The 11,292-nt window shown below is 33.4% G+C and overlaps 2 protein-coding genes across 2 annotated transcripts; both read left to right on the top strand.

The window, feature by feature from the left end:
• The first annotated feature begins 1,583 nt into the window (after nucleotides 1–1,583).
• On the top strand, nucleotides 1,584–7,221 carry LOC132049351 (14 kDa zinc-binding protein). Its single transcript, XM_059440109.1, has 5 exons — nucleotides 1,584–1,736; nucleotides 3,198–3,255; nucleotides 4,448–4,537; nucleotides 6,727–6,847; nucleotides 6,932–7,221. The coding sequence occupies exons 1-5, from the start codon at nucleotides 1,621–1,623 to the stop codon at nucleotides 6,997–6,999; spliced, it is 453 nt and encodes a 150-aa protein (XP_059296092.1). The 5' UTR covers nucleotides 1,584–1,620; the 3' UTR covers nucleotides 7,000–7,221.
• A 1,284-nt stretch (nucleotides 7,222–8,505) lies between these two features.
• LOC132050843 (metacaspase-9) lies at nucleotides 8,506–10,588 on the top strand. Its single transcript, XM_059442191.1, has 3 exons — nucleotides 8,506–8,664; nucleotides 8,786–9,057; nucleotides 9,868–10,588. The coding sequence occupies exons 1-3, from the start codon at nucleotides 8,600–8,602 to the stop codon at nucleotides 10,509–10,511; spliced, it is 981 nt and encodes a 326-aa protein (XP_059298174.1). The 5' UTR covers nucleotides 8,506–8,599; the 3' UTR covers nucleotides 10,512–10,588.
• The last annotated feature ends 704 nt before the right edge of the window (nucleotides 10,589–11,292 follow it).

Genomic DNA, 11,292 nt, shown 5'->3' with positions numbered 1-11,292 from the left:
TAGACAATTGAACTAAGTCATATTTACAAGTTTAAGGAGTTGACTATGTATTATGCCAAAAATTTATATCTTAATATACTATAGAGTATTACATATCAATTTATATGTGTAATATATGGATGGCATAAAATTTTATATCTCAAATATATGATGTATTTTTCTGGTATAAATATATTGTATATTATTACATATCAATTTATCTGTGTAATATATGCATGGTATAAGGGGTTGACTATGGAATATATACCATGATTATTTATGGTATAACTACAATATATGGCAAATTCAGATTAATTACAATGGAGAAGAAGTCGGAATGTAATTTTAGTTAGGGAAGATATCTTTTGAACACACAAATAGGAAAAATTCACTTGGGTTGTTCTCGTCCAGCTGTATACTTTTGATAGAGAAGAATTTGTCATGGTAAGAAATGCCCTTATTTTGGGGTGGTCTTTAATTTTTGCCCAGCAAATTGATGGTTTAATTTTTGCCCCTCGCCTAATATCATGATGTTTGGGGTTCGAACCCTATCAAAAAAAAAATCGTGTTCGCAGTTATTAGGTCTATTTAGGTAAAAGTTAGGTCTCAGGCAGAATTTTGAATGCAAAACTCTGCCTGCAGGCATAGTTTTGCAAGCCAAAGTCAGGCATCAGGCATAGTTTTACAAGCCAAAGTTAGCTTCAGGTATAGTTTTGCAAGCCAAAGTTAGGCTTCAGGCATAGTTTTGCAAACCAACATACATAGTTTGCCTGCAAACTCTACCCGCATGCAGAGTTTTGAATGCAAAACTCTACCTGCAGGCGTAATTTTGCAAGCCAAAGTTAGGCCTCAGGCATAATTTTGCAAGCCATCAAGCAGAGTTTGCCTTCAGGCATAAGCGAATCTAAACCTCTACCTTGCGATATATATATATATTTTTTGAGCGAGAGTTCGAACCCAAAGTCCATGAGTTTTTAGGCAAAGGATAAAAACTAAAGATTTCAAATTTGAGGGGCAAAAATTAAAGACCAATGCTTTTGAAGGACAATCCGCACAAAAAAATGATACCACTAAGCAAAGCAAGTAAGGGTTGATTTACAATTTTTTGCATGGATTGGCCTTCATATGGACTGGCACGATTGTCCTTATTTGGGGGTGCTCTTTAATTTTTGTCTCTTAAATTGTTGGTATTTTTGCCCTTCACTAAAAATCTCTTGATTTTGGGTTTCAACTCCCATTTCGGCGAAATTTTTTAAAAAAAATTGCAAGATAGAGTTTTGGCTTGGATTTGGATTCGCGCAAAGCAGGTAGTTTAGTTTTTTACCTTAAAATAAAGTTTTACCTTCAGGCATAAGGCAAACCTCTACCTTAACTTTTGCTCTAATAGGTCTAATTTTGGCAAAATTTTGACAATAAGTAAGGAAAGTGATAAGTAACTGAAGAAAAAGAGAAAACCCCACATAAACTTCATTTTGCAAATTAAAAGACAAAAACGTCATTTTCATTTGGAACAGAAAACAAGTGTAAAGTAAAAAACTTGGTATATCCAATCACAATTATGAGAGAATGATAGTACTGATCTGTTGACTAAATAAACTTGATATACCCACAAAAAACAAAAAAAAAAAAGAAACTTACAATATGAGTGAAGAAAACCCCAATAGGAGGCGACTCAAAGTACTGACTTCACACTTTACTGCTATGGCTTCAGAAAAAGAAGCTGCTCTTCTTGCTGTTCCTTCTGATTCTCCTACCATGTAATTATTTCTATCTCTATGTTTTAATTTTTTTGTTTATATGGATGGTTAATTAGTTTTGTTTATTGTAGTTGAGTTTTTGAAAGTTGGTTCTTGATTTTCAGATTTTCTTACCATGTAATTCATATCTCTTTTTTTCTGTTTGTTTGGATGGTTACTATATTAGTTTTGTTTATTGTAGTTGAGTTTTTAAAAATTGGTTTTTCATTTTCAGATTTTCTTACCATGTAATTCATATCTCTCTATTTTTCTTTTTTCTGTTTGTTTGGATGGTTAATTAGCTCTGTTTATAACATGGATCTTTTAAAAAATTGGTTCTTGATTTTCAGATTTTCCTACCATGTACTCCTTTCTCAATATATGTTTTAATTTTATATTTGTTTGGATGGTTAATTAGCTTTGTTTATATATATTTTAAAAATAGGTTCTTGATTTTCAGATTTTCCTACCATGTATTCATCTCTCTCTATTTTTGCATTTTCTGTTTATTTGGATGGTTAATTAGCTTTGTTTATTGTAGTGGATTCTTTAAAAAATGGTTCTTGATTTTCAGATTTTCCTACCATGTTTCATCTCTCTCTATTATTGCATTTGCTGTTTAATTTGCATGTTTAGTTAGCTTTTTTTATACGTTGGATATTTTAAAAATAGGTTCTTGATTTTCAGATTTTCCTACCATGTATTCATCTCTCTCTATTTTTGGCATTTTTTGTTTATTTGGATGGTTTCTTAGCTCTGTTTATATTGTGGATCTTTTAAAAATAGGTTATTGATTTTCAGCTGTTCCTACCATGTATTCTTCTCTCTCTATGTTTCCATTTTCTGTTTGTTTGGATGTGTAATTAGCTCTGTTTATATTGTGGATTTATTAAAAATAGGTTATTCATTTTCAAATTTTCCTACCATGTATTCATCTCTCTCTGTTTCTGCATTTTCTGTTTATTTGGATGGTTAATTAGCTTTGTTTATTGTAGTGAATTTATTAAAAAGTGGTTCTTGATTTTCAGATTCTCCTACCCTGTATTCATCTCTCTCTATTTCTGCATTTTCTGTTTGTTTGGATGGTTAATTAGCTCTGTTTATATTGTGGATCTGTTAAAAATAGGTTATTGATTTTCAGATTCTCCTACCATGTATGTATCTCTCTCTATTTTTGCATTTTTGGTTTATTTGGATGGTTAATTAGCTTTGTCTATTGTAGTGGATTTTTTTATAAATTGGTTCTTGATTTTCAGATTTTCCTTCCATGTATTCATATCTCTCTATTTCTGCATTTTCTGTTTGTTTGGATGGTTAATTAGCTCTGTTTATATTGTGGATCTGTTAAAATAGATTCTTGATTTTCAGATTTTCTTACCATGTATTCATCTCTCTTTATTTTTGCATTTTTTGTTTATTGTGATTGTTAATTAGCTTTGTTTATTGTGGTGGAGTTTTTAAAAATTGATTCTTGTTTTTCAGATTTGACAAGATCATTAACAAGGAAATACCAGCAGACATTGTATTCGAGGATGACAAGGTACAAACAACCTTTCCGGTGTGCATGTCACACGTGTGTGTTTTCAGCTTGTATGGGTTAGGGCTCAATTTGTTTGGAGGAGAATGTTTTCCATAGAAAATGTTTTACATATAATTTTCCATCTTAGCCAGGGTTTAGGGTTTTAGGTATAAAAGTAAACGGATAGTGTTTTAGTGGTATTTTTGAGTATTAATGTTTGTTAACAATAAGTGTTGACTGAGCTAGCGGTATGAAGGAAGAGTTAAGAGTTGGATATTGGTAAAAGAAAATGATGGCTGCCAATGAGTGACACAAGTAATTTCCTCTGTAATATTTTCATTGGGTAACATTTATCAACAATTCGAGGTGACCAAACACTCAAAATTATTTTCATCTCTAACATACACACACATAGTTGAACACTAGTTCATGCTCCAAATTATCGTTTTCTGAGCTTCTTTTCTGTAGTTCTTTATGGAGTGGAGAAGAAAGGTTCAAATTGGAGAGCCACTTCCACTAGTTAGAGGAGCCCTAGTTAACTGAGATAAAATAACCCTTGCACATAATTGTTTGTCTTATTTGAGAAAGCTACTACAAACTTCTTAAAATACAAGTAGGTGGTCTTGGAATACGACAAGGAAGCTGTCGTAAGTTCTAGATTCTGAGGAGTGGATATAATGATTCTTAATGTTATTGCTACGTAAGTAGGCCATTCCAATTAAACCTGGAAAAGATTTAACAAAATGAGCTTTAAATCGTGTGCTTCTAATTCAAATGTCCATGAGATGTGAAGCATGTTTCTTTTCCTGGGTAATTGTTTTAACTCGTCCTTTTAGTTACATGGGGAATAGGGAATAACCTGTTGCCTTTTTAAGCAGTGCCTAACCTTTGCTTGGATGTTGGCAAACAACAACATACCCAGTGTAATCCCACAAGTGGGGTCTGGGAAGGGTAGGATGTATGCAGATCTTACCTCTACTTTGCTTGGATGTTAGCAAAGATCGTATACTTTTGTTGCTGTTATTTTGCTAAAATTTTAAATTACTTGGTGAAGCATGATTTGTTTTTTTAAGGCCCTGTCAGTACTTTATCCCCCACTTATGGTACAAGTATTTGATTTTTTGCATCAATATGCACAAGTCTTTAAGCTTTCACGTCAGCTGATTCTTTGATGTACTTTGATTTATATTTAATTCTATAACTTTTATGCCAGGTTTTAGCTTTCAGAGACATAAATCCCCAAGCTCCTGTGCACATTTTGCTTATTCCCAAGGTCAGGGATGGCTTAACTGGACTTTCCAAGGTATTCTCTTCTCTCTACTTTCTGAAAGAGTACGAACATACTTCTTGTGCGGGACCTAATAGCTGTCGAAAGGTCGCACAACAATTTCCTGCATTTGCGCTTCAGAATATATGAGGTCCAATGCTTTTAATGAAGTAAAAAATGGCGACTCTTCAAGGCAAAGCTTCACTAATTTATTGGTGTAGAGGCGAATGGTTTACTTTGATTTATGTTACTGCACTTTAATATAATGATCCTTGTTATATTTGATTAAGTGGTGTGTTAAAAATGGAAAAGAACAATAAAGAATTTAGGAACTAGCTTTAGCACATTGCTGCTCGCAGGCTTGCATCATTCCTTGGAGCTACTCTAGGTGGTGAGATTGATCTCCTTGCTTGTTTTTTTTAAGAAGTTAACAGTGATCTCCTTGCTTGTTGCTTTCTGTGTTTTTTTAATCAGTTGTTTCTTTCTGTGCTAATTATTCGTTCTTCGTGTTTCTTACTCTCTTTCTTCCTGTCTTTCTTTCTTGCTTGATTTCTTCTATGACCTGTGCTGGCACTATCCAATTAATATCACATCCGAGGTTACTCATTTTTTATCATGTGTACTTTGTCGCTCATTTGCTTACTTATTTGTGGTTTTAGTCCTGAGTCATTAGATGGAGTTAGGAAAGTTTCTTTTTCTTTTAATTAATAGGCACAATTTTCAGTATGTTGCTCATAGTTGTTGAAAGCCTGCACACAAGAGCACAATGAAGTATTGTATCGGTGTATCAGAACATGAGACACAATCTATGAGAAAAGAGAAAATTGGTGATGCTTTGAAGTGATTGCTTCACGAAATTTATTGGTTTGAAGGCTAAAGGTTTACTCTTTTCATGTGACTGCACTTTAATATGATGATTCTTGTTATATCTGATCAAACAAAGTATTCAAAATGAGAAAAAGGAGATACAAGATTTAAAAATTAGCTTCAGAACTGAGCTGGTTTAGACTTGGCATTCCTTGGAGCTGCTATTCAGTGGAGGAGAATAAAAAAGTTGGTAGAGCTGCTACTCAGCATTCCTTCCTTTCTTCTTTGTATTCATTTTACGAATTTAACGAGAAAAGATATACAAAGCTTATATAGCTTGTTAGACTTGCAGCATTCCTAGATGCTACTTCTCAATCGCTTAAGGGGTGATCTCCTTGTTTTCTTGCTTGCTGTCAAAACTTTTTTGTTTCTTGCTTGCTATCTTTGTTGTTTGTTTTCTCTTCTGTGTAACCTGCATAGGCACTATGCAGCCACATCCATGCCCAATCAAGGGATGGGCCTAGAATAAGAGTAACGAATAAAATGAAAGTATAGAAATGAAATTAGATAATATATGATTAAATTGCAGACGTCGAGGGGGAAAAAAGTCACTTGATTGAGTGATTTGAATTAATCATGAGCCACTCGTGTTAATGCGGGTTCTATGGAAGGAGAGGCTTATGAGACTCTCGTTGGAGTTAAAGATGACCCTACATTTGAGAAATTGCCTTTTGTTTCTCTTTTCTTTTTGGTGCACCCTTAAGGTTCCAACTTGTATAGAAAATCTATGTATCTCGTAGAGAACTATATTTTTGTGCATGCTGTCAATAATTCCATCTTATCCCACCCCCGCTCCCCCCTAACTGTATGCTTATTTGCTTTTTTTTTTTTTTTGGGATTCTTTTAGTCTTAATCAGTAAATGGAGCTTCTATCCTTGTACTTCATTATAGTTCTTACTTTCCACTCTAGTGTGATGTTAGAATACTGTCATGATTGATAACTGAAGAAATTGGTACCTTAGCATCTCAAAATGAGAGAAAAGTGGAACCCCAGTATGATAGAAATGAGGGGAAACTGCATTAGAGTTCCAACGTTGCGTCGACTTGGACTGTTTTAAGATGCTAGACCAGGAAATGATAAAAATTTATAGTCGTTTTACATTTGGTTACCTGAATGAGCAATTGTCTAGGGCACATAGGACAATGTCCCTAGTCTTTGCACGTCATAGCTGGGGCCTATTGAAAGATTTGAGTACTATTGGTCTACGCTGCTTTGTAATATGCAAATCTTCCTTTAATCAATCTGGTATTGCTTCCATATCGAACGTAATGTCATCAATCCTTCACAAATGGTTGAGTTTGTCCCCGTTTGGTATCCTCTTGTTTCTTCACCCGTTCTTTTTTGATTTCTTTTTCAGGCTGAAGAAAAGCACTGTGAGATTCTTGGTCAACTTCTTTACACTGCCAAGCTTGTTGCCAAACAGGAAGGTCTTCTCGAGAATGGGTTCAGACTTGTGATCAATGACGGGCCTAGTGGATGTTTGTATCTTTGCTTCTTACTCCCCTTGTTTCAGTTGGAGTTTCGTTTATAAATGTATATTTAACTGAAGATTGTTTTTTCAGGCCAATCTGTTTATCATCTTCACCTTCACCTTCTGGGGGGACGACAGATGAACTGGCCACCCGGTTAAAGGAAGTCGAGACGATTCCAGATTTCATCCAATCATCTATGTGTAGCATTTGCTAACAAAACAGTATCATCTATGTGTAGCAGTTAATGAATCAAACTAGAAGCTTGTGCTATACCCCTATGGAGAGAAATGGGACTCCTCCAGACAGTTATGGTATTTATCAATAAGAGAGATTTATCTGCCCTCTCGCATAATACCTAATGATTTATGTCGTTCTGGTGGGATGTGTTAGATATATATTTTTTTAGAGCATGACGTTACTGTGAAATGGAATAAAGATAGACCAAGCCACTTATGAATGTCAAACGTTACTATGGTCGGAAAACAATATTAGAAGTGAATTACGAGTATGACCAATTTGTGATTCGAGTGGGCTGTGTTTGAATGCAATGTAGCATATGAAAACGCATCACCTTCTTAAATTGGAGCCTCGAATAACTTCACTGGCTCTCCTATGTATTGCTTTGCTCTGAAGCAACACATTTCCTGTCAAGACGTAAAGCCACAAAATGTTACAAAAAAAAAAAAAGTCATTGAACACCGTGGTGGCTTATCTAATTATGTCCCACTTTTTGGATTAAAAACAATTATTGCTCATAATGTGTCCGTTCCTTGAGTTTGTGTCACGAGTACAACAGATGGTGCACACCTCAAATAAATAAATGGAGGCAACAACAGATGTTGCGTGAAAGGAAACGTGCAGTTTCATGCCCCCATCAATACGTAACAAAGTTGGCAAACCTTCATTTGGTAACAAATTAACTAGAAACCTGTCCAATTATGCAATTTATTCTCTACACCGTATAAGCTTTGTCCCAAGAGGTTCTTCAAAATTCTAAAAAAAAAATAAAAAAAAAAAACAAAACAAAAAAAAACGACGATCACTATTTCAACTTGTATCCCATATTGACATACTTTTATAGCTAAGATTATCTCCATAGTAATTTTGATGAGTTTAACTCCTATGTATTGTTACACAATCATATTACTAATTCGATCAATTTTATAAGCAGTCCGCAGGCGTATATTTGATCCTAACTATTAGCGGAGGGCAAATTTGGATCATTTCGCAAAATTCAAAGGCTGTGGAGCTTTTCCTAATTATATTAATCAGTAATCTTATAGAAATGGTAAATTAGTTGCTATAACAAAATTAAATCACAATGACAATATATGAATCTTTTATGAATCTTCACATGTGATATATAACTTGAGAATTTCATTATTCCATAAGAATAAGTAATATATTCTGTACATTGATAGTTTTACAATATTGCTTAACCAGCATAAAATTATTTTTCCATGACAGCTGAGATATCTTCCTACAAAAACCTTGGTTTAATATAGAAACAAAAAAACTATTCGCATAAACAAAATAGCATTGCTTCCTCTAATTTCTTAAAGTAAAAACTGAGAAATGGCACCTCATAAGCAATTAATGACTTCAAGAATGAAACTTTCAAGCAACAACAATGAACCTTTCTATATAAATTCAAACTTCAATCAACCAAAAAATCTACCTCAACATTGATAAATCATCTACCTCAAAATTGATAAATCTACACACACAGAGAGTTTGTTATTCATTTATTTCTGAAAAATGGAGAAAGTTGGCAAAAGATTGGCAGTTCTAGTTGGCTGTAACTATGAAAACACAAAATACAGGTAAATGGCGTAGCCATATTGAGTGTTTAGCACCCTTCATTGAAAAATTATAATGCATATGAAGATCAATTTTTTTTTTTTTTTTTTTACATATATATTGAACTTTGAATATTCATTACAGGTTACATGGATGTCACAACGATGTTTTAGCCATGAGAAAAGTGCTGGTGAATCGATTCGGGTTCGATTCACAGCACGTTGAACTGATCATGGATAAATCAGGCAGCCTTGTGATGCCCACTGGAGCTAATATCAAGAAGGCACTTAACAAAATGGTTGATGAAGCTGAACCAGGGGATGTTTTGTACTTCCATTTTAGTGGACATGGAACATTGACTGGAAAAAAGAACCAAGAAGAAGCTATCATTCCACTTGATTTCAATTATATTACTAGTAAGTTAATTTCTTGATCTTATCTAATCTATAAACTTTATGCAAAAATAGTAAGGCAATCGTTAAGGGGTTAATTTCCTGAATGGTCATCCAACTTATGATTTGAACTAGAAATTCACTACACTAAATTTTGTCACTAAAAAAATTACTAACCTTTTCCTATGTTGGTCATAAAAACAAAATACCGGAAAGCGCTTCGTGTTCTTTCTATTCTACCTTATTCCATTCCAGGATGGGCGGCTAATAATAAAATAATAAGTTAAGTTGTCGTCGTTTGATCAATGACACCAGTCCGTCCAAGCCCACACATTTTGTCGCGCACGCCACTGAAAAGCCAAATAGGCGTGCCAAATTAACTCAACAAAAAAGCCATGATGGCTATGCCATGTTTAGCCCTAAGAATTTCAGTGATATATGGTCATCGACATCTGATTTATTGCAGTAAAGTGGTCAAACAGGACAAGTTATTTCTTTTACGATAACAAGTTATTGATAAAAATCATAAAGTTGAATGATCATTTGATCATAAAGTTGAATGATCATTTGAGAAATTAACTCATTGAGGGGAACAGGCTAATTTAGATAGCCTTGAAGGAGAGTCCAAGACATCTACTCATCTAAACGACCATTTTCTATTGACTCAATTATTCTTAGTATAAAAATGTTTATATTTTACATATTATCACACAATTTAAGTTCTTGGTAACCTTTAAAAACATATATTTGGCGAATGTTGATATTTGTAAAATCGCGACTATTGATATGGTATTAGATTAATTAGTATCTTATATGAACTTATACTTTTCGCAGATGTTGACATTCGAAAAATTGTGAATCGCGTACCAGAAGGAGCAACTTTCACCATCCTTTCAGATTCTTGCCATAGTGGAGGCCTAATTGACAAAGAGAAAGAGCAAATTGGACCATCTCATCACAAGCCCAAAAATCAAGAAGAGGGAAATAATAATAACTACGCTTCCGTCCCAAACAAATTGGGATCGACATCACAATCTTATTACAAGCGCAAATTCATCCCTCACGAAACTGTCTTGGAACATCTCACATCCTTAACAAACATAAGCACCTTAGATATTGGATCACACATGTTACAACTCTTTGGAAATGAGGCTAGTGTTCTGTTTTCTTTGCCTCAAGTGGAGTTAGATTTGTTGAAACCTCTTAAACAAGATGAGGGTATTTTGCTAAGTGGATGTCAAGCTAATGAAACATGTCAAGATGTAGGAGGAGGCAATGAGAATGAAGAAAAATCTTATGGGGCATTTAGTCATGCAATATTAATTGTGTTGAAGGAAAATTGTGGTCCTCTTAGTAATAAAGAGTTGGTGTTGAAGTCTAGGGATGTTTTGAAAAATGATGAACATATTGTGACTCAACATCCTTGTCTCTATTGTAGTGATGAAAATGCTCAAGCAGTTTTCTTGAGTCAAGGTTAAGGTCAAATGCTATTATAATGTAATTGATATATCATAATTATGATGATAATGATGAAATAAAAAGAATTTAATTTTTATGCACCGGCTATATAACATATATACACACAATCATGCCATTTTTGAGATAGTTACATGTGATTATCTATGATAAGTAATAATTAATCAGTGACTTAACAAAAATGATAGCTAACCTGTTATAATAACTTAAATTACATTGATACTATAAAGAAAAATATTAAATAAGTAAAGTATAATATAAAATTTGAGCATACTATACTAAAGAAGTGAATAGATTTCAGTAGTCACAAATTAGATGTGATTGTGATCATAAAGTTGCAAGTTTTAAGCATATCTTACTTGCATGAAAAGATAAAATGTGTTTTATCAAATAAACTCATAGAGAGAATCTATATATAATATAAAGCTAGGAATAGAAAAAGTGATGTGACACCTCTCTATGGTCTAGAAAACCATTTATCTTTTTTTCTCCTTTTTTTTGAATTTTTCTTCATTTTAAAATTACTATGTTGTGTATTAAAAAGTCAAAAATTCACTCTCTTAATGATAATTCATTAATTATGCATCTTAATTCTCTTAATATCTAATACTAATTGAATGACAATTCACTGGATATCTTACAATATTTTAACTGCAACATTTTGGTCACTCAAGAGCCACGGGCAAGCAGTTCTGGCTTTTTCCATGATAGTTGGAGATGTGATGATTCATTTCCTTTATACAATTCTTTTTTTTTTTTTTTTTTTTGAGTTTTTCCTTCATT

This window comes from Lycium ferocissimum, chromosome 3 (assembly GCF_029784015.1).
Source record: "Lycium ferocissimum isolate CSIRO_LF1 chromosome 3, AGI_CSIRO_Lferr_CH_V1, whole genome shotgun sequence".
NCBI lineage: Eukaryota > Viridiplantae > Streptophyta > Magnoliopsida > Solanales > Solanaceae > Lycium > Lycium ferocissimum.
This window is presented reverse-complemented; position numbering and strand designations above follow the sequence as displayed.

Excerpts from the sequence above, each read along its gene's own strand:
- LOC132049351 (XM_059440109.1), top strand. The coding sequence starts at position 1,621 with ATGAGTGAAGAAAACCCCAATAGGAGGCGACTCAAAGTACTGACTTCA. Across the intron at positions 1,737-3,197 it reads CCTTCTGATTCTCCTACCAT|ATTTGACAAGATCATTAACA; the intron begins GTAATTATTTCT and ends CTTGTTTTTCAG. Across the intron at positions 3,256-4,447 it reads TTGTATTCGAGGATGACAAG|GTTTTAGCTTTCAGAGACAT; the intron begins GTACAAACAACC and ends CTTTTATGCCAG.
- LOC132050843 (XM_059442191.1), top strand. The coding sequence starts at position 8,600 with ATGGAGAAAGTTGGCAAAAGATTGGCAGTTCTAGTTGGCTGTAACTAT. Across the intron at positions 8,665-8,785 it reads TATGAAAACACAAAATACAG|GTTACATGGATGTCACAACG; the intron begins GTAAATGGCGTA and ends TATTCATTACAG. Across the intron at positions 9,058-9,867 it reads TGATTTCAATTATATTACTA|ATGTTGACATTCGAAAAATT; the intron begins GTAAGTTAATTT and ends TACTTTTCGCAG.